The sequence below is a fragment of the Otolemur garnettii genome, unplaced genomic scaffold (assembly GCF_000181295.1).
Source record: "Otolemur garnettii isolate 467f Iridium unplaced genomic scaffold, OtoGar3 scaffold00005, whole genome shotgun sequence".
Taxonomy (NCBI): domain Eukaryota; kingdom Metazoa; phylum Chordata; class Mammalia; order Primates; family Galagidae; genus Otolemur; species Otolemur garnettii.
In genome coordinates, this window is record NW_003852400.1 from 45,827,994 (window position 1) to 45,851,961 (window position 23,968).

The window sequence follows — 23,968 nt, forward strand, 5'->3', positions numbered from 1 at the left end:
GAGGAAGCCACGCACGCAGAAAAAGAATCTGGCGCGCTCCTAGAATAGCCAAGTGCCTGACATCATCTTGCCGCTTCCTCCTTCCTCTGTCAGAGAACGTTAATGACTTTTAATATGCTAAACCCAGCAGCTTTATTCCTATGTTATCCTGTGATCCCTCCGCACAGTTTACCAAGAGGCAGTGCCACACAGCGATTAAGAGTCTGGTTTCTCTCCCCAGTTCCCAAAACAATATATATCTGGCAGCTGAATCAAGAAAACTGATAGTGGCCAAATGGAGGGAATCCACTTGAACGGTCATATTTATAGTGTAAATACAAGTGACTTAAGGCAGCAATATATATTCACATATAATATACAGAGACACACACATACCTATCTTTGTACGGAGAGGTATTTGGGGAAAGTTTTTGAAAAGGGAATTTAAAAAAATGCACAGTAAGAGTGGAACAATGTCTGATTCTCCTGATTTTTTTTTATGAGAGGGACACCGTAACCCAACGGCAATAGGGCTCACCCCATTGTGTGTGTATTCACAAGACACACCCACCCCATCACAGGATACCCAATTTTCAACGACCTAAAATAATTAATGAGCAACCCTGAGCCACAGAACACAACATGCTCTAAGTAGATAGATATACACATTCAGAACTCATTCAGAAAACATTAGAACCGAAACAGCTCATGTTTCCGACACACTATTCCATCTGTGTGTGTGTGTACATCCCTACATAGGTACCCTATAAGGCAGATTCCAAGCTACAGATAAAATGAGGACATGACAGAACTCTGTTTTGTTTTCCTTTCCTCTCCTTAAATTCCTTCTACCACAAAGAAACGCATCTTAACCCAGGTACTCTTCTTTTATTTCTAATGAAATAAAACCCCCAACAAGAATTCCTGAGAAAGAAGAAATCAGTTCAACAACCATTTTGACACTTGTGTGTGTGTGTGGGGGGGGTGGGTATGGACTGATATACTCTTATTAAAAAAATAAACCTTTAAAAATTATGTTACGGTATGTCATTGAAGCATTATAAAAGTCCAAATAGAAAAGGGACGTTCCCACCTCTTTCACCTGAATCAGCTCTTATGACTAGCTTTACTCTAGCCTTACAGTGGTGAGGAGACAGGTGCACCTTCTCTACCCCTCCTCTCTCCCCGCTATCACATGCCAGGGACAGAAAACAGCAGAGACCAGCATGGAAGAAACCCAGGTCCCTTAGTCACCACATAGAAAGTGGCCTATCAGACATTCTAACCAGACAGTGTGAAAGTGATAGATAAAATTATATCCCATTGAGTCACTATGATTTTATAGTTGTCTGTTGCAGAAGCTGATATTAGAGTTTTGTTTTTTTTAGACGAGGTCTCACTGTGTCACCCCTATGTTGCTAGCAAGACGGCTCACAGCAACCACAAACTCTTGGGCTCAAGTGATTCACTCCATTGCCACAGCCTCCCAAGTAGCTGGGACTACAGGCACTTGCCACAACATGCAGCTATTTCTAGAGATGGGGGTATTGCTCTAGCTCAGGCTGGTCTCTGTATTCCTGAGCTCAGGCAATCCATCCACCTCAGCCTCCCAGAGTGCTAGGATTACAGATGTGAGCCACCATGCTAGGCCTGAAATTAGAGTTTTTAATGAAGAAAAAGTTTATTGGCGTCCATAGATCAGTGGTTAGGGCACCACCCGCATACACCAGGCAGGCAGGTTCAAACCTGGCCCAGGCCTGCTAAACAATAATGACAACTATAATAAAAAAAATAGTTGGGCATTGTAGCAGGCACCTGTACTCCCAGCTACTTGGGAGGCTGAGGCAAGAAAATCATGTAATCCCAAGAGTTGGAGGTTGCTGTGAGCTGTGATGCCACAGAACTCTACCAAAGATGACATAGTGAGACTCTGGCTCAAAAAAAAAAAAAAAAAAGAAAGAAAGAAAGAAAAAGTTCATATAATACTATCTGGATTTGTATTCAATATACAAATCTCAATTTTTCTCAATATTTCATGGAGTAGAACATCCACTTTAAGAAGTAAAAGACAACATGTAACTACCATTAGCCCAAATGATTTATTTCCCCAATTCCAGTATTTAAAAATTAAATATTCTTGGGTGGCTCCTGTGGCTCAAAGGAGTAGGGCGCCGACCCCATATGCCGGAGGTGGCAGGTTCAAACCCAGCCCTGGCCAAAAAATAAATAAATAAAAATTGAATATTCTAACTAGTACCTTAGCATATATGATAAGTATTACACACAACAAGTGATAAACATTTATTCTTTTTAGACTGAATAATATGATTGAACAAGCAATTTGGAGGATAACTAAGATACTTAAGGCAGGAATGCAAAGAAATATTAAATTCAAGCAAGCACTTGTACCATATACAAGCGAAGATGAAAGGTCTGTGGGTTTACTGAATCAGGTGCCTCCGAAGGACATGATATTACTTGCAATTCAACTGGTTGAGCAACCCCATGCCCCTCCCCCCACTTTCAGGTATGAAAGGCCTCAGGACTCTGCTAATGAGATAAATTCAATCATTAGCATTTTACTGATAGGAGGTCCACATGGGTAAAAAAAAGGCCCTGCCAGGGTAGCTGCCCGATACACAGTGCAGCAGGAAAAAGACAGTGGGCTCAGAATTGTAAACCAGTGGTTGTCAAACAATGCATAGTCATCTTTTTAAAAATCTTACATGTGAGCACAATAAATAAATAAAATGGAACTGTTCTGGTTAAAGCAACAGTTGGAGGCCTGGAATGGTGGCTGCTTGAACCACAGGACACTGTTATCATCCCAGGCAAGTCTCCTGCACCGGTCCTGAGCAATGTCACTGCAGCCCCCAGAACTCTATTTAAAATTCAGGGGTCAACTGACGCAATGAAACAAATGAGGCAGAGTTTTCTTCTGTTTAGAAAAAGGAGATTATGATGAGAATGTAGGGGAATCCGCTTTAAAAACATAAAGCAGTGAAAAGAATATTGTCTTTGAAGAAGAAATCACTGAGTTGTCTGATCTTTAGAGCTAAATCACTAAATTAAGTTGACCAAACATTTGTGCTCTATAACTGTCATTATACATGTACAGTTTAATATTTCTTTTTATTTGAGAACCATTATTTTTAGAGATATAACTATTACAAGGAGAAAAGGCCACCTATTATTTTTATCAACCTACTTTACTGCTAGCATGATGCTAATCTTCCCTCTAATCAATAATTTATTTCTAGCTTTAAATTTTGTTGCTTGAAAAGAAGTTCATACCCAGTAAAATCACCAAATTGTAAGTTGATTACTTGAAGAAATTTTAAGATATATGCAAATACATACATCCATCCATACATACTTGTAAATATACAGGTATGTATATTCACACACATACAGCCACCCCTTGTAAGATATTACTTATTTGTACATAGCTATAAAATAGCACGTATATTTGTGTCTTTTTTTGCTTTTAACAGTATTACTTTCAAAGGATGAAAAGAAAAGAAGAAGAGTCTCCACATAATCCTCTAAGTATATATTAGTTATTTTCTTAGTTTTGGGGATTCTTAGTGCCATAAACACACAAATTTATGTAGGAGTCATATCAAGGTGTACTTTTTAAATTGGTATTAGTCATGGAATAATTTTTTCCATGCCACATAAGACTAAGACTAATTCTCTACTGTTTGAATTATTTTTATTTGTAATCAAATTATATACAAAATATTGGCCTTAATATATCATCGAGTAAATGCATCACACGTTAATCAGTAAAATAATGAAGTTCAGGGACACGTAAATCCATAAGGTCTAGGCTGTCATCTATCTTAATGAACTCTTGTACCTTCCTCTGGGGTAACACCGACTACACAGTAGACATTCCATACTTGTTGAAAGAACGACGATATGTCTGTCTGCTGCACGGTCATTTTTCCTATCTGCCTTTGTGAATTTTATAAACAAGAGGCTGGGAATTCCTGGCTTCCAGCTGACATTTTCCTATGTCCCTTTACTGAACTATACGTCCATGTTTTATGAATTTGCATCTTTTCCTCTATTAAATCTGTTACACTCTTCACTTTTTCCTCAGTTTTTTGAGTTTTTATGTAATTATGATTGTGAAATTCTCTCATGCTTTAGTCTTCACTGTTGTTTCAAGTAAAACCCAAAGCATGCATGTTTATAGAAAGCTGTTCATATTTCCCTTTATGATTTATAAACCGCATAGAAGCAAACACCTGATGCACTATGCACACTCAGTTCTACTGTCCTCTGGTCTGTATTCAGTAAGCTGCCATTGAAATCTGTTGTTCCATGCAAATTTAAGACCAAGTTCTGAAATTCCAGTAATAGTTAGAAAGGTAAAGAGCTGAACTGAAGTCCCAACCGTTGCAGGTTATTTGCTCCCACCTATAGTTCTTTGGTAAGGGAAGGTACGATACCTACTTTAACACACAAAGTGCGTGTGCAATTTACTATGTTAAACTATTTTAAACTGCACACGCCCTTTCCGTTCACCCTGTGTATTCAATTTGTCTATAACTTGATCCATACTGTGCTGAGCTGCCGTTCCACTTTTTGCCAATACCGTATTGTGTTAAAACATTGTACCATTCCAGATGCTTCCAGATACGGTTGGTATAGCCTCTCTTAGTTAACATTCATTAACTTTTTGAAACGTTTTCTCCACTTTTTTCTTATAGATGAATTGGTAGTTTGGTCAGGCTAAGTGAAAAAAACACTGCAATGTTGACAGAATTCCTTTTCTTCCAATCTCATGCACATTGCTTCTGTAAAACTGAATACTATCTTTTTATTATAGGCTCTGCCTATTATGTTTCACCTAAGTTTTCAAAATAAATTGGCTCCCACCGTATGGTAGTATGCCTTTACAGATACGGTTTACGTAAAGCACATAGGAGGGTTTCGATATCTCAACTTCACCATGGAAGGAAGAAATACGTTTCTTTTTCATACAGTAGAACCTGGTCTAATTTCTCCCCTTGGCAATTGCAAAACGGCAAAACATACATTAAATGAGGAGAGAAAATTTAGTTGAAATCTAAAAAAAACATCAAATGCTAGCTTTCCTTTTAATAAGAAACTACCAAAAAACTTCCCCAAGGAACAGCGGGGTAAAGTTAACCAATGGACTGGAACCAATTTTTCAAATCAAAATGTGAAACGATGAAGTGTCACATAAACTACCTGAGCGCCAGTTGCTATTTCATCAGCAGCTTCGTTCATTACTCCCAGGGTTTGGAAAGCAAATACACACAGCTCCCGTTCACACACAGTGGGCTGCAAAAGACAGAGCAATCAATTTCGACATCCTTGCCTTCTCTCCATTCCTAAATTTAATTTATAACGTTTCACATAACAAACAGAAAATGCAAAGTTTGGGACATTTTATAAAAAGGAAATCATACTACTTTACTTAATAAAGAATGAATTCTTAAGTTCTGGCAACAATGAGCATCAGAAATGACCCATTTCAGTTAGTTTCAGGCCCTTGTGCTCAAAACAATTTCGCAACAGAGGAAAATATCCTTGAATAGAAAATCCGTCTCTCCTGCTTAATATGCATTTGCACGTGAGCTGCATTTAAAATAAATACCAAAGTTGGTGATACAATAAAAGACGAGATTAAACACAAAAATGGTATGGTTCAAATGTACGAGGGAGAATTCCACCTTTTCCCAGGAAATTTCCTTTGGAGGAAAAAAGTGTGATCCTGCTTACTTGCTACCCATCTCTTGAAAGATTAGTTTGGTTGCAAAGACTTTTGACTTCAATAACCTCCTGAAGTCAATAGCACTGAAATATACACTCTGCAATTACTTCGGAAGAGCTCTCATCTTTCAAATCTAATACAGTGTCATCCTTTTGATTTATCTTATCTCCCGAGTTACAATGCATTAGGTAGCTGATGAAGCCTAGCACGAGGCGATCCACAGCGCCTCTGCACAGCGGACAAAGGCATTTGTGAGTGCCACTACTCCTGCGCTGCCTTCTTTCCGAGGACAACTTGGTCTACTGGTTAACCAGTAGGAAAGCACAGCCTCATTCTGCACATCCTTCATATCGGAAATGAGAATTATAATATTATATATTATAAAATTCCTAGTACTCTTGGTACTTCAGCATTAACCTTCTTCTATTATTAGTGTGTATCTATGTGTGTACAGGTCTCACCCTCAATTTCCCTTGGGAATATTAAATTTGTTCACTTTCTGGGGCTGAGAGTGTGGCATGATCTGAAATCAGAGTAGCAACTGCGTATTTACTATAGCGCCAAATGCTGTACTGGTGTTTGAATACAATTAGAACTGTCTAGAAACAAAAATCCAAGCAGAAGATAAGCCTTGAATATCATAAAGAGCTCTAGGAAATTATTCACGACCAGTTGCCCAAAGTACGCTGAGGAAATAAATAATGACACAGAAGGCATTATGTTTTTAATAACGCTCTTGTCGAATAACCATCACCTTTAGGAGACTAAAATCTATCAGCCTCAAAGCTAAATAATAGGATATGGCTCGTTTAGTAAAATGAGGTGTGACTGACTTTCATTTGAACCCCGAATAACCAATCACGTTTACTTTGTGATCATCTAAATATGTACGTATCTACGTTTGCACGTATGTGTGTGTGCAGATGGATGTGCACACGTATGTATACACACTCATTCTGGGAAACATAACCAGAGAAACCACTTTTCTGGTACCAAACTGTTAAACAAGGGAAGTAAAATGAAATAAAACACTTCAGCAAGTGAGACTCATCTCTAAAAGAAAGAAAAAAGAACAAATTAACTTATTAAAAAGTAACAATTTCTTTTATCTTTTGCTTGTTTTTACTGAAAGGTTCAAGGCGTATTCAGGATATAAGATGTAAATCGGTTTAATTCTGAGGCAGGCATGTGTGCACTTTTAGACTTATTTTTGCAGAGTCGTAGTCCACGCTCCTTGTTTACCCACACTTGAGAGAAGTTCAAAATGTCAACACAAGGCGGTGCCCTAAAAAAAAGTTCTCAAACTGCCAGAAGTGGTCAAGATTAGGTGGTCTCTGCTCACAGAGGAATATGTTAGTCAAGGAAAAGAAACTGAGTCACTTTTTCATAATGAAACATAGTTAAATTGTGGACTAGCCTTATCCCACGTTAAACTGATTCCCATTCAATCCCTCACCCTGACAAATTCTGCTGCTGGGTCACTACAAAAGTTTTGGGACAGACTATGTTATGGTCCACTATTTCACACCCCAAAACACAGTCGACAGTATCTTTTCTGATTCACCTATGCAAGTTTCAACTAGCTTTTCGGTGTTGGGAGAGGGCTTCATCTGGAAACAAATGAAGATTTTATGTTTCTTAATTTTTCTGTGTATCTCCAAACTTTCTTAAAGACCCATGTATTTATTAGCCCAGCAATCGCTGCCATCAATTCAAACAGCACATAGTCATTTAAGAGCTACAATCAATGCAAAGTATGTACGCCTAAATAGAACCAAGTGTGTACATTATCAATTCAAATTTGGAACACATCTATTAGTTTCAATTTGAAAGTTGAATATTGTATATTATAAAATTCTATTACCTTGAAGAATAAATTTCAATAATTGAGACTGTGAATCTATGGCAAGTCCTTCTATTATCAACAGGTACATATTTGCTACATAATATTCATTAGGGATCATTTAAAAGCGTGGGTAATTTTTATCTACTTCTGAAGATTTATTTCAGAAATTTTTGGCTATGATGGATATATTTCTAGGTTTATTTGAAATCAAAGCTATTTAAATTAAAAAAAAATGTTTAAAAGCAATTTAAATGTGGGCAATAAAAACATATTTTTAAAAATGTTTTTAAGCCCAAAGGGGTATTCTAGAACTACCAACTGTATTTTAGAAAAGTTGTGTTTTCAATGAATTTAAATTACCCTCTACGGAAAATAGAAATGATACGACTCTAAAGAATCTAACTATAGAGAGAGATAAGCCAGGTATCAGTGAGTGTTTTTCAAATGATTCTGCCATGGTCTTTTTGTTCAAACAAAATACCTTACATGAGGCCCATGTATAAAATAGTATCAAAGTGGAGCTTGTTCCAGGTGGAGCATGTGTGTGGTTTGGTTTTCTCTATTTGTAAAAAGAGAATAAAAATAATACCTAGCTCTTCAAGTCTAGACCAGGACCAAGTGAGATAAGGTTTATAAAATCTCCTGGAGGGATGGAGAGCTGCTTAAATATAACCAATAGAAGACAACCTAAAGCCATCTCTGTTACCTGCTTTGACTCAATGTGATACAAAGATTAAGTATCTGACAAAAAATAGTTTTCTTTGAAGCATATTTTATTTGCATATCTATATTTTATCAAAACTCTGAAGTTATTGCTTCAATCATTCTTACTAAAAAAGAAACAAGCAAGGTAAATACAAATTTCTGTTTTTAAAATTGGTGTTGGAAAAATATGAAAATAATTATATGAATATCTTCTAGGACCACAAAACTTGTGAGTCTTTTATTTCTCCATATTCACAGTCTTATGGTTAATGTTTGGGGTTCTGTTTGAGGTCAAAGGACATATTCAGGGCACAGAAAGGTTCACCATCCATTAAGAGAGCCAGAAATCCCATCACAATTAAGGCAGATTCGCAGTAAGGTAGGATCGGGTCTAATTAAACCTGAACCCATGGAGGCCCCTATTTGGCACATACAACAAAAGATGCTTGAACATTATAACTAATTTCTGTTCAGTTGGATATTGTTTTTTTAAAAGAAATTCTGCTTTTGAACTAAGTTTCTGGGCATAATCATTATTTTAGTATGGTTTGTGTTTCTGAACTTCTGTGACGGGGGAGGTGTTAATAGAATATGCTTTTTCATCCATTCTTTAAATATTAAAGTGTGACTGGAATGCAAACAACCTACCTGTTTTACTCTTAGAAAGTAAAATGTGACATACCTAGGTTTACCCTCATGCTCAAGTTTCTCATAAATTTTCATGAGAATGCCTTAAACTGTGACCGGATTATAACTGGATATTATTAATTTCACTCAGAAAATAGAATCCTTAATTAGAAACATCTGCCCCAAGGTCCATAGGAAGGCTGACTACACAAAAATATAGATTCTCAGGTTTCTTGGTTGTCTTTGTTTCAACAGAACTGGGCATCACGCTTAAGTGGGTGAAAGACGTCTGCAAATATATTTAGGAATCAGCACTCTAGAATCCCAGGCCTGATTAAACCAGTCAAAGCAAGTAATGAAGGACCTTTTCCCACGGCAAAGGAAGAAAATGAGATCACAATTCTCACATCAGATGTCGATGTGGAAAATGGGAAAGTCTGTCAACCACGGACACGCAGAGCAATTGCCAAGTATCAGTGGCACAGGCCTGCCTTCCCGGGAATGTCAATTCACACAACCACGTGGTTTTCCCTAGCAGAGACGGGCAGCTGACACTTAGTGTGCGCCAATAAGAAAACCAACTGCACTCACCCAAGAGGGAGGTGCTTAAGGGAGCTAGGAATTTAGAAGCCAATTCAACTGCAGTATTTCTGGCAATAAATCCTTGTTTTTGTAGTTTTCAAAAACACTTGATGAAGACAACAATCAGCGTTTTAGAAGTACCTCTAAAACTGTTTGCTGTACGAACACTCTAGCCGATTCAAAAATGGACAGAACTACTCATCTGGTTTGGGTTTAGTTTTCTGATGAGAGTACCAACTGTACCTCCAACCTGAAAATCTAGGACTCTGAATAATTACCCTGATGTTAATGTCAGTTTTGTGCAGAATCAAAGTGTTGTGTCTGGACTCAAACCTGGCAATGACATTTACAACTTTACAAATAAAAGTAAACTCTGGAGCACGGGAGTGTTTCTAAATATAGTAGAACCCCTGTAAGTTAACCATCCAAGATTCTAGAACAAACAGGTCAACATGCACAGGTCGTCAACATAAGGAACTAGGCCGGCTATCCTGATATTTGTCTTGGTGCATGCCTGGTCTCTGAAAATTAGATCAACTTAAGGCGGTGGTCAATGCAGGGAGGTGGTCAGCTATGGAGGTTCTACTGTAAGTAATTTAGTTCCTGGTATTACGGTGTGACATGCTAACCTGGATTTCTGAGTAGAGTGACTGTATAAAAGCAGAGTCTAAAATTTTAGGACTTGGTGGGGAATAAACGTTAAAGAGGATTTATGCCATTTTAAAATCATTAGGTTTGGAGAAAGAGGAAAAAATATGAGGGAGATCTAACAAATGTAATAAAAATGTTAGGCAGGGTGGTGCCTGTGGCTCAAACGGGTTGGTCACCGGCCCCATATGCCGGAGGTGGCGGGTTCAAATCCAGCCCCAGCCAAAAACTGCAAAAAAAAAAAAAAGTTAGGGATAGAATTCTATAGAAACCAAGTTTTAGGTAATACATTTACATCGTTAACTGGGTTATTATCTATTATCTTTATATTATTAACTCCAGACTTAGTATAGCTTTTAATGCATCATGTGTACTGAAAGAAAAGCCAACGAATCAGTTAACACCCCATAAGAAATTATATGTTTAATTTATATATATATATAAAATTCCTAAGTTTATAGAAAAACACATTGCAACATCAATACAAGAAAGTTAGAGAATGAAAAAAAAGGAGGGCACCCAACTTAGTAAAAACATTTCTTTTGGGCGGCGCCTGTGGTTCAAAGGAGTAGGGCACCAGCTATTTTCCTCATCTGTAAAGTGGAGATAATAATAATACCTACCTCACAGAGTTATTATGAGGATTAAATTTGACACTGCACGTAAAGCACTCTGAACACCTGTTCATATCCGAAAGTATTTGCCATTGACAACATTACTGTTACTTTCTGCAATGAAAATGGGATTGCTACAGATCAAGCAACAGACCAAGATTACCACACGGACACAGACAAAGTAAAAACGTTTCTCTTAAGTTGATAAGGCTGAGGGGTTCAGAAGATTCTCCCCGTTCTCACCATAACTACACATTCCGTGTATCAAATGAAAATAAAACTGCATAATTATTTAATACTTAGATGTTGATTTAGTTAATTTGGATTTCAGAATAACATTCCATTACTGACAGAAAAGTTGACTGGCAAAAAAATGGCATACAGATGATTGCAAGAATCATATATATACACGCACACACACACATAGATATGTTTCTCTTAAAATAATAAAATAGGGCAGCGCCTGTGGCTCAAAGGAGTAGGGATCCAGCCCCACATGCCAGAGGTGGCAGGTTCAAACCCAGCCCCAGCCCAAAACAAACAAATGACAACGACAATAAAACAACAAAATAGATCCATCATAAAACCTTTCAGAAGATTATGTTCTTAAAATGGCTTTAATACATGTCTAATACATGTTTGTACATGTATAAACTTTGAAATAGAAACAAGTTCTAACAGAATTACCATTTTCAAAGTTTTGTGTTTTATCTTTTCAAATACATATTCCAAAAGGAAGACAACTTTCTCTTAAAAACTGTTAACACAGACCCTGGCATATTGCCTTCCACTTATCAAAACTTCAGGAAGCATCTATGATACCGAGTTTCAGAAGAAATCAGATAGAATTAGGTTCGAAGCCCAACTTCTTCCTGTATTTTCTGGGTAGTTTTGAACAAATTCCTTAACCTCTATAAATCTCAGTCTCCTTATTTGCACCATGGGAGCAAAAATACCTACACCAGAAGAGTTTTGTGGAAGGTAAACAAGGGAGCAACATGCCAAATATCCACATACAGCACCTGGCACACAGCTCCAACAGTCTTGTCTCACCTGTTAACCATAACAGATATTAGATCAGCAATTATCTTCAGATTTACCTACATTTTATTGTTCCTCAAATTCAAAACATGGACCTTGCCTGCTATGCTATGCAGATGTGGTACAATGTACTGGCTTGTTTAAAACCTAAAATGGGCTGGGCATGGTGGCCTATGTCTGTAATTCTAGCCATCTGGGAGGGCAAGGTAGGGGGATTGCTTGAGCTCAGGAGTTTGACACCAGCAAGGCCCTGTGTCTATTAAAAGTAGAACAAATTAGCCAGGTGTTGTGGCAGGCACCTGTAGTTTCAGCTACATGGGAAACTGAGGGGAACAAGATTGCTTGAGCCCAAGAGTTTTTTTTGAGAGTCAAAAAAATAAAAAAGTAAAGTCCATATACAGGAAAAAAGTCAACCAATAGGATGGATCCAAGAGAAAACAGAGGAGCTGAACTTACTAAACACTTTAAGTCAGCTGTTTTAAAAATGTCTAAAGAGCTAAAGGAAACTATCCAAATAAAGAAAAGAAAGTCAATTTCTCAATAAAGAGGGTAGTAACACAATTTATAAAAGTGAGCCAAATAGAAATTCAAAAGTTTTAAAGTATAATAGAAAAATGATAGAAATGATAGAAAAATGCCAGATTTGAGCAAGCATTACAAAAAGAATCATGAACATGAAGACAGGTCAATGAAAGTTCCCTAACATAGGGAACAGCAAGAATACAGAGTGAAGAAAAATTAACAAACTCTTAGAGATGTGTGGGACACTTTCATGCAAACATACAGATAATGAAATTACCTCAGAAGGGAAGAGAAAGGATATAGAAAGAATATTCACATAAGTTATGGCTTAAAGCATCCCAAGTTCATAAAAAAATTAATGTATACTTCCATGAAACCCCAAAGCTCCAAATAGGGTGAACACAAAGAAACAGACAGACAGACACACACCATAATCAAAATGCTAAGACCTGCTTACAAAGACGAAGAACAAATCATAAAAGCAAGAAGAGAAAAATGACTCCTCGCTATACAAGGGACTCCTCCATGAAAAAACAGCTCATTTCCCATCAGAAATCGTGAATACCAGACAGGAGTGGGATAACATATTCAAAGTGCTAGGGAGACATTTAAACAATAAAGAAAAACTGTCGTCCAAGAATTCTATGTTCAGCACCACTATCCTTCAACCAATAAAGGAGAAATTAAAACACGACCAGATAAAAGGCAAGAAAGCTCATCACTGGCAGAGATTTCCCACAGGAAACAATAAAGGGAGTTCTTCACGTTAAAAATGACAGGGCAACAGATAGTGCACACAAAGAAATAAAGGCCTTGGGTAAAGATAACTATGTAAGTAAATATAAAAGAAATTCACATAAATGTAATTTTTAAAAAATATTAGCATATATTTAATATATTGATACTTTAATATTTTCACCTGACTTTTTGCTGCTTTAGAGGACAACATGAAGCAATAATTATAAATCTATATTGATAAGCATACAATATAAAGACAGAGTTTACATATTTATACATAACAGCATAAGGTGAGGAGAGGAACAATGTTTTATACATTAGTACAATCAAGTTGGTACTAAGTTAGGAATAATTAGATTTAAAAAAAAATTAAGATGTTAATTGCAATCCCTAAAGAAATCACTAGAAAACAGATTAAAATGTTACATCCTGAAAGTTAAAGTGTACACTGGAAAATATCAATTTAACACAGAGAAACAGGCAGGAGGAGACAAAGGAATAGACGCAATACAAATAGACAACAGAAGAGCAGAAGACTTTTCTTTTTAGTAATTACATTTAACTGCAGAGATTATCAAAATAAAGAGAAGAACGGATCCAATAATTTGCTACCAATAAGAGACTCTCTTTAGTTTCAAAGACACAAGTTAAAAATAAAAGCACAGAATAGGAATAGCCATGTAGCCAGCAGAGACTAGAGAGGTGACACTAATATCAGGCAAAGCAGACAGGAAGACAAAAACTGCTGCTAGAGACAATGAAGACCATGAAGAAAGGTCAAACATCAGGGAGATGTGACATTTATAAACATATATTCTCCCAGCCACAGATTGCCCCCAGATACATGATTCAGGTGTTTAGGGAACTGAAGGTAAAATCAGACAATTGAACGGTAATAGCTGAAGACTTCCATACTCCCACTTTCAATAATGGTAACAAACAAACAATCAAAATTGAAAGAGGAAAACAGTAGAGAAATCCAATGAAAGAAAGAATCCATTCTTTGAAAAAATAAATAAAACTAACAAGTTTCTAGCAGAAGTGACAAAGAGAAAAAAGGAGATGGCATAAATATACAAGATCTGGAATGAAACAAAGGACGTCCCTGGAACTTTGCAGACATCTGAAGGATAATAAGGACTCGACTCCCATAAATCTGGCATCTGAGGCAAAACAGACCAAGTCTTCCAAAAGCACAAATTATTGCATTTCACTCAATATAAAAAAGATCTCTTGAATGGCCCCATAACTAATAAAGAAATTGAATCCCTAAATTTAAAAGCCTCTGAAACAGAAATCTCCAGGCCCAGATGATTTTACTGCAGAATCCTATCAAACATTTAAGAATTAACAAAAATTTGGCATAAACTTTCCCAGAAAATAGACGAAGATACTACATATCACATGAAAAATAAACTATACATCCATATACCCCAAGAATAAAGTTGCAAACCAAATCCAGCAGCAGACAAGAATTATATCACATTACCAACTGGGATTTGACCCAGAAATAGAAATTCAACACATAAAAAGTCAATATGATACAACTGGTTAATAGAACTTTTAAAATGATGATATCAAGAGGCATAGAAAAAGCAAAAATGGCAAGCAAACAAAAATTTTTTTATGATTAAAAAAATATTCAATGAACTAGGACTAGAAGGGAACTCATCTCAACCTGATAAAGGGAATCTGACTTGGGTCTGGGCGCCCATAGCTCAATGGCTAGAGTGCTGGCCCTATGCATCGGGGTTGGTGGGTTCGAACCTGGCCAGGGTCTGCTAAACAAACAAACAAAAAAATAGTGTAAGACTTGAATACTAAAAAGGAAAGAGGGACATTGAGTGAAACTTCCAAAGACCTAAATAAATGGAAAGATATCCTGTGTCATGGGTGGCAAGGTCATGTTGTTAATATGGTGTCTCAACCCATTCAGGATGCTCTAATGTAGTACCATACCATCAGTGGCTTAAGAACAATATTTTTTTCCTCACAATTTTAGAGACTAGCAAGTCTAAAATCAGGCTGCCAGCAAATGCAGTGTCTGGTGAGAGCCTAGTTCCTCATTCACAGATCAGTACCATAGTAGGAACATACACAGATCCTGCTGCATCCTCACAGGTGAGAGGAGTAAGAAATCTCTCTGTGATCTCTTTTGTAAAGGCACTAATCCCACGGATGAGGGCTCCACCCTCATGACCTAATCACTTACCAAAGACCCTACCTCCTAATCCCATCACATGGAAATCAGCACTTCAAGATAAGACTTTTGGGAGGATGCAAAAGTTCAGTCTCCAGCAAAAGGCAATAGCCCCCTAATTGATTTTCAGATCCAATGCAAACCTATCAAAATTCTAACTACCTTTTTTGCAGAAATGGACAAGTTAAACACAGAATTCATGCTGAGATGCAAGGAGCTGCCAATAGTCTCAGCAACCTTGTGAAAGAAGAATAAAAAGATTTGTACTACTTGATTTCAAACTCAACAACAAAACTACATTAATCAGGATAGGCATACAGATCAGTGGAAATAAAATTAATAAGAGTCCAGAAATAAACCAATATGTCTTTGTTCAAACAATATTCAACAAGAGTGCCAAGATAGTTCAATGGAGAAAGAATATCTTTTCAACCAATGGTACTGGGGAAACTGGATATCTACCTACAAAAGAGTAATGTGGATCCCAGTCTGACACCATGCACAAAAATTAGCTCAAAAAGGATCAGTGCCTGAAATATAAAACTATATTTTATAAACTATAAAATTCTAAGAAAACCTGGGTGTAAATCTATGTGACTCTGAATGATTCCTCAGACACAACATCAAAACTACAAGGGACAAAAGTTAATAAATAAGATTTCATCAAAATTAAATACTTTTGTGTGTCAAATGATATTATCAAGAAAATGAAATGACAACCTACCAAATAGGAGAAAATATTTGCAAATCATATATCTGTAAGGATCCATTTTTCAGACTATATAAAGAAATTTTACTACTCACCAATAAAAACACTAATCACCCTATTTAAACCTAAGCAAAACACTTAAATAGGAAGTTCTCCAGAGATAGACCAATGGTCAACAAGCACATAAAAAGATGCTCAAAATCATTAGTCACTAGAGAAATGCACATGAAAACCTCTATGAGAAACAACTTCATACACAAAGAGATGGCGGTAATAATAATAAAAAAGAAAAGGAAGTGAAGATAAGGGAATATTGGAACTCTCACACATTTTTGTAAAATGTGTCAAAGGTAAAATGGTGTGGCGGCTGTTGAGACAGTTTGGTCGTTTCTTAAAAAGTTAAACAGAGTTAACGTATGTCCCAGCAATTTCATCAGCTGATGAATGGATAAACAAATGTGCTATGTTCGTAAAACGGAATATTATTAAACCATAAAAAAAATTAAGCATAAATACATGCTATGTAGATGAAACTTACAAATATCATACTAGGTCAAAGTCAGAAACGAAAGGTCACCTGTTATATGACTCTCATTTATATCAAACATCCAGAATAGGCAAATCCATAGGGACAGAATAAATCAGCATTTTCCAGGGGCTGATGGAAGGGAGAAATTAGCGGTGACTGCTAACAGTTACGCGATTTCTTTCTAGGGTAATGGAAATGCCACTATCTGGAATAAGATCACGGGATGGTTGTACAACACCACAGTACATTGAAAACCACTGAACTGTATACTTTATATGATGATTACGTGCTCCATGAATTTTGTAAAAAAAACTTTTTCAAAAATGAAAACTTTTGAATAATTCTCCCTGACACATGTTCACAATGATCATTTTCATATTCCCTTGATAATATTCTGATTTGTCAAGAAGCTGGCATTGTGGGAAGTTTGTATTCTGATTTTCCTGATGCTACTGTGTCCCTCTTCTAACTGCCTTGGGGCCCAGACGCGCCTCTCTTTAGTGAGCATCTTAAATTGTGAAGTTTTGGAGAAATACTGATAAAGCATCTTTGTGACATAAACCTGTAAACACTGTTTCTTCAAAACTCCACAATTTAAATGTTCGTAGGTGTAGGTAGACAGCTGTTAGGTAAAACGCAAGAAACATAACAAGAAGTACTTTCCTAACATTAAACTACTTGCTTTTTCACAGACCCATTCAGAATACTAACTCATTTTTTTAAAAACTATGCCACTTAATGTGTTAAATAATTTGCCCAAAAGACAGCATTTACTTTAAATTGCATTTATCTTCTTTTTAATTTTTGTGTTTCCAACCTTGTCATTTATATTCTAAGTCAACCCTATCATTCCACCAACAGGAACTTACCCTAAGCATGGGGCCATTCTGAAACACGTGCGGCTCATCACAAACCACACAGTACTCATTCAATACAGGGATCCGCTGTTCAGCAAACTCAATTGTCTGAATGAAATAAGGAGAAAGGATTAAGTCGAGTTCATAAATGATTTGAACATATTTCTACAGTGGACAGGGTTACGGCTCATACCTGCACTAGGAAGCCACGGTCTCGTATTGGAATGCATTTTGCACCATTTGGCTATAAAAAAAAAAAAAAAAAGCAAAGTAAAAAAATAGCCTTTTAATTTGAAAAATGTATAAATTACGGCCTTTTACTTTTTGCAACAGTGAATACAAAAGTGATCTTCCTGAGTACACCAAATATGCATTAAGTCATCTTTCCATGAACATAGAAAGTCATCCCCTTTGTTACTCATTGGCAATGCTCATTCCTCTTCACAAGAGGACTTCAATCTTATTTTACAATCAGCTGAAATTATTCCTCCAAGGAAATCCAAGGCAGCTACTGAGAGTGGCACAAAACCAAACTATGTATTTGCCCAGCCATAGGAGACGACATTAAGACACTTTCTTTTACAGAATATCTGAAATTATCTTTCGTGGGTGAAGCTATCACAGGGAACATTTCATTATGTAATTGTTCAACATTATTTTCTCCATGTCCTACAGCTTATCTTTGAGTATAAGCAGGATTGTCACCTAAAATTATCAACATGCTGGCTCGGCGCCTGTAGCTCAGTGGCTAGGGTGCCGGCTACATACACTGGGGCTGGTGAGTGCAAACCCAGCCCAGCATTGCTAAAAAAAAAAAAAAAATCAAACAAATGACAACTACAACCAGAAAATAACTGGGCATTGTGGTGGGCACCTGTGGTCCTACCTACTTGGGAGGCTGAGGCAAGAAAAAAAATCTCTTAAGCCCAAGAATTTGAGGTTGCTGTGAGCTGTGATGTCACAGCACTCTACCAAGGGCGACACAGTGAGAATAAAAAAGAGTAACATCACTGTTGGAAAGCAGTATCATTTTTTCATCTGTTGTTGAGTATAACCATATTAATGGTTAGAGACAAATATGTACCTCCAACACGCACACATACATTTAGTAAAAGGAAACAAAAACTTTTATCAATTATTTTGAATATGCAAATAATATACGTAACAAAGGCCTAGTTCGTCATCTGAAATTAGCTCTAATGCCAATCACTTAGTGATAAATTTTGTGCAATCCTGATCCTAACAAATACCACTAAAAGGAGTTATTAATACAGTCACTTCCTGGCCCATGTTTCCAGAAACAGCTTCAGTATATAGTGCACACTAAGAACCACTTCAAGGGAGGCTCTGGAACGCAGCTGGGATGCGAGTTCTCTCCACAGTTAACAGGACGCACAGGCAAAGTTCTCTCACATGCACGGTGTCCCAGAAGTTGCCCCCAGTCGCCATACATAAGGAGAAGGGGAAGTTGTATCTAAATGTACCTTTAGCTACAAAATATTCATTACCTAATTCTACAAAGTAGTGGCCAACAGGTAGAGAAGATTTTGTAAATGTTTGGTAAAACTCTGCAAGGAATATTTTGTGAGTGAAGATACATTTAGTTACAATATCTCATTTTCTCTATGTATAGTGACTTTAAGGGCTACTTCTGGGATACCCTAAAAACTGAAAGATTACTATTTATTTACATTTGAGATAGAGTGTCACTCCTTTGCCCAGAATAGAGTGCCGTGGTATCAGCCTAGCTCACAGGAACCTCAAACTCCCGGGTTCAAGCGATCCTCCTACCTCAGCCTCGACAGTAGCTGGGACATCAGGCGCTGCCACAACGCCTGGCTACGGAAGATTACTCTTAATACAAGAAAAACATGGTCCTGCAGTACTCATGTGAGAAAAACAGAGATTAGATGCACCTGCTTAATGAAACTTTTAAATTACATGCTTGCTTGGAAGGAAAGGTTTTGTGAATCCAATTGACTTATTTTCCTTTTTAGGAGCGTTCGTTACCTCATTACCATGGTGGAAATTTGGACTGGCTCTCCAGTAAATGGCTACATTGATTTTTTCAGAATCAAAACTGACATTTCTGTGCTGGTTGCAAACGTCTGGTGTGGCAAACAGTATCACAAAGGAAAAAAGTAGATTACAACAGACAACGAACAGAAAACCAGGCCTGCTGCTTTCTTCCATCAGATCTGACCCCTCCAAAAATATTCTACTGCACCTTAGCTAATATGTAAGAACTCAAGATGAAAATATTTACGCACAGCAGGCTGGGAAGATGAAGATGAAGATGGTGTTAAGATACCAATAAGCCCTGAGGTAAGAGAGAGCCTCCTGCCCTCTGCAGTAGGTTCCTTGAAAAGCTCAGTTTTGGATGACTTGGGGGCACTGGAGTAGGACTTGCTGAGCAATTTGTGATTTTTCAGTCCGTATAATTCTTCCATTCTGAGATTACTGGAGTAAGACCTGCTTAACAGTTTGTGGGGCTTGAGGCTGGTGTTGTGCTCACAGCGTGGATCTCCAGAACAAGATCGAGTCAATAGTTTATGGGACTTTAGAGTGAGGCAGTCCTCTTGCTTAACAGCCGCAGAGCAGGAACGGTTCAAGAGTTTGTGTGATTTAATGGTTGTCATCGCCTGCTCAGCCCTGGGATCACTGGACAGCGAGCGACCGAAAGTCCTGTGCGACTTTGCGGGGCACGTGTCGTCCGCCTTGACCGTGCTGGAGCAAGTCCTCCGCAGCAGCTTATGCGTTTTGGAGATTCCATCTTGCTCAGATTTCAGTTTCGATTTACTTTTCCCACACCCCGGGGGAGGATAACTTGGCGACCTTCAAAATTGAACAACAATTAATACAGGGCAAATCATGGCCTTAAAAGGCCACAGACACCACTTGTCATGCTGAAACTCAACTGTGCTGATACCACCTCATTTTAATACAGCCTACCCAGTTAACACTGAAATCAAAAGTATCTGCAGAATGATCAAGGCCCTTGAATCCCATTTTTCCTGAAATGCAAAGAGGAAGGAAAAAAAAAATACAGAATTCCCCTCCCCCCCATCCCAGAACCCTACTGGAACTAAGTGTGTTAGAGGAAATTCTATGCAATTAGAAACAAAGAATGTAATTTGAGTACATGTAACCAAATGTTAAAGAAATAAAAACTCTAACTGTAGAAAAGAGTATCTTTTGATAGAATGTATGAAAATCTGTCCTTTCTTTGAAGTCATAGTAAGTAGATGCCAAGATTATAGAAAGAATGTTCTAAGCATGGAGTCTCCAGGCCCCACATTTGGCGAGACAATGATGCAACTGCCTGTTACCAACCTGCGCAAAGTAGAAAACAAGTGCAGGGGAGACTTCACTTTCTTCTCTGACAACTTCTTGTTGTGCAGGCAATTGGATTTTTCTTTGCTCTGTTTCCACTGCTGTGTCACAAATGTCTGCATGATTCTGTCAACCCAAAGGCAATTCTGTTATCATGGTCCAAGGTCATTTCAATTAATATTTCTGTATTCAGTAGGTAGAGAATGCATTTATCAAAGGGAAATAAACACATGAGATTTTTCACATGAAGGCAAGCATCACACATGGAATTATACCAGGCCTTTACTGTGACTAATCAGGTCGCAGGAAATAATAATAATTGCTAATTATTAAAATAATTAAATTATAGTCTAACTTGATTTAAGTAATAATCACATGATAGAAGAAGTGATGGAAGAGCCAGGAGGATACCCAGAGAATTATAAGGGCGGCCTTCAGGATCAACAACTTTATCTGGAGTAGCAAAAAAAAAAGTCCAAATTCTTCTGTTGATGTTGGATATACAATTTTTTGGTGTTACTGATTATGGTGTTATTTATTTACTTATTTTTTTCACTCAGATAAATGACTTTTAATTTAGTCTCTTTTTTCCAACTGGACAACATAGGTCCAGTTTAGTAAATGGATAATAATTAAAAGCTGATATGCAATCTTTTATAAAAGCTATGTATAGCTTGAATATCAGCTTTTAATTAAGCTAACTTCTGACCTATGGCGTTATTTATTAAGATACAAGTAAAGCCAACTTCTTGTTACTTAATGTGCTTCTGGATTTTTCTTCATGAAAAGGAAGACAAAGTAAAACTGTGAAATCACATATAAAAATAAATCACGCACACTGTCAAATGAGAGCATGACTATTATAGAATACTTTGAGGTTCAGCATAGAGTCATCAATTAACTTATTGTTTATTTTTCCAAAATCTCAAAAATTAGAATGTTTTTTGTGAATGTCACTTTCTTGGCAATACTATTATTATTATTGCTTAATACTTCCTTGAAACAGTCGTCTGATTTTTTATCTGAATGTATTTATTATCTTCATTCATTCTTTACAAGGTTTTTGTTTCTGGTCCTTATCTTAAGCATTGTTATTGTTGTTAAATTTTAAGCCTTTCTTTTTTTTTTTTGAGACAGAGTCTCACTTTGTTGCCCTCGGTAGAGTTGCCATGGAGTCACAGCTCACAACAACCTCTAGCTCTTGGGCTTAGGTGATTCTCTTGCTTCAGCCTCCCAAGTAGCTGGGACTACAGGCGCTCGCCACAACACCTGGCTATTTTTTTCCTTGTAGTTTGGCCGGGGCTAGGTTTGAACCTGCCACTCTCGGTATAAGGGGCTGGTGCAATTCTGTGAAGGCAAAAAGTGGAAACCTAATAATCACATGTATATGTAAAAATAAAAAAGAATAATAAATAAATAAATAAATAAATAAATTGTGCAAAATTGGCTTCATGTAGAAATGTGGTCAGCAAACTGTGTCTTTAGTCCAGCCCATCTACCTTTAAATATGCTGTTTTAGAAACTTTGTCTATTCTTAAAATTTTTAGTTACCATCATAAGGTAGGAATTTGGTAACTCTCAAATGTCAGGATTTTCTATGTCAAGATTACTTCATCATTGGTTTATGGTAAAGAACTGTGGAAAGTCAACTGTGAACTTCAACAGAGCCTTGACCTTGTACAAGGTCTCAGGCTGGGGTGGCTTTTTTGCATCCCACCTTACAAGGGGCAGGACAAGTAGATCCCCCTACGCTGATATTTAAGTAGACATGAAAATTTTCAGGCAAACATTAAGTGTACAATAAATTGAACATTTTGGTTTTCTTTTCAAAAATCCCTTCTGCACTGTCTGTTTTTCATGCTCTTTTCAGTTATTTCTAACACAGATCACTTTTCGATAGAAAACTAGTGCCAACATTTGTTTTCTAGTAAACAATATGGCAGGGAGCACACCAGGAGTTTTAGAGGTACCATTACAGAGAACCCTCCCGAAGAACTCTTAAATTTACAGAGAACCCTCCCGCAAGTAAGCAATTAATCTGCACATTTCACAAATGGAGGAATGAGGTCTGCCCCAGTTAGCCTGGATAACGGTTACAGAATGGCAGTGTGCATATGGTCAAACAAGGGTTTTCACGTGCACAATGCATGTTACTCAAAAGGGACAGATGTGACTCTTAGTACGAGGCCAATTATTAAATTCCTTATTATAAAAAAACTAACTCATGTTGCCAACAAGTGTATCTCTTCACTTTTCTACTCCAAGCTTTCTTCTGCTAGCTTTGATGGGTTCAGAAGAACGAACAGTCACGCACAGAATTATCTGGGGTCCTTTGAGCAGTCGGGGTGGTGACAAAAAAGAAGTAAAACCACCACGGGTAAAGCCGTGATTCCCAACCTGCAGTGCATCTGCTGAGAGCTCAGGGTAAGGGGAGTTTTTTATTATATGTTTTATGTCTGTAGTTTTTATTCAACCCACCATTTCAGTAGAATTAAAATGTAATCGTAATATTAGAATCATCACCTCTCCCTGTACCTAAACTGAAAACTCCATTGACACCGCCCTTGGAACCAAGCAGTCAGATTTTCTTCCTACAAAAACTTGCTATTCCTATGCACCATTCCGTGTGAACTGGTTTGCCTAATCTTGATAAGTTAACTGGAACAACAACAACAACAAAACTAAGGGTACCAGGTCAACATGGGAAAATGTTCCCACTTTCACAGGATATGAACATTCTAAAGTGTGACTTTCAACATCTAAACTCAGTAATTCCTAACTTGGCATCCAGGTTCCTAGACATTCTTGGATACAAAAGGTGTTAATTTATAAGACATTTAATGCTGGGTTTAATTTGTAGCTTTAGATTAATTAATTTATGTAATCTAAAGTATACATATGAACAAGTGGTATAATGACCACCTCTTGGCAACAGAGCCACTGAGAGATTTCAGTATTCACATCTGCGTCGCACTGGCTGTTGTGCTGGCACAAAGAACCACTACCATTGCCATTGGGCTGACAATAAAAAGAAAAGTAAGATTTCAGGATAAACTACACATTTATGCCAAGTGACGAGCAGATGGTGTCACAGCCAGCTATACAAATAAAGCTTCCAGGCCGGTTTAAAATAGAGAAAGTCAAATTTATGTGAATGGCATCATGATCTTCTTCATGCTTACTTTAAAAGGACATGCAATGGAGCTGCCAGTATTATATTCGAACTGTAGGAGCAAAACGGCTTCAGCAAAGCATCCTCCATCAGATTGAATTAATGGTATTCGTT

General features: G+C 37.3%; 1 protein-coding gene across 1 annotated transcript in view; it reads right to left on the bottom strand.

Annotated features, from left to right (window-relative positions):
• PARP8 (poly(ADP-ribose) polymerase family member 8) overlaps positions 1-23,968 on the bottom strand; it is a 200,283-nt gene that overhangs the window by 22,182 nt on the left and 154,133 nt on the right. The window contains exons 12-16 of the mRNA XM_023507640.1: positions 20,683-20,808; positions 19,620-20,184; positions 17,543-17,593; positions 17,362-17,457; positions 5,206-5,298 (exon numbers count right to left, since the gene is read on the bottom strand). Coding sequence (XP_023363408.1) covers positions 5,206-5,298; positions 17,362-17,457; positions 17,543-17,593; positions 19,620-20,184; positions 20,683-20,808 — 931 coding nt within the window. The remainder of the gene's footprint in view (positions 1-5,205; positions 5,299-17,361; positions 17,458-17,542; positions 17,594-19,619; positions 20,185-20,682; positions 20,809-23,968) is intronic.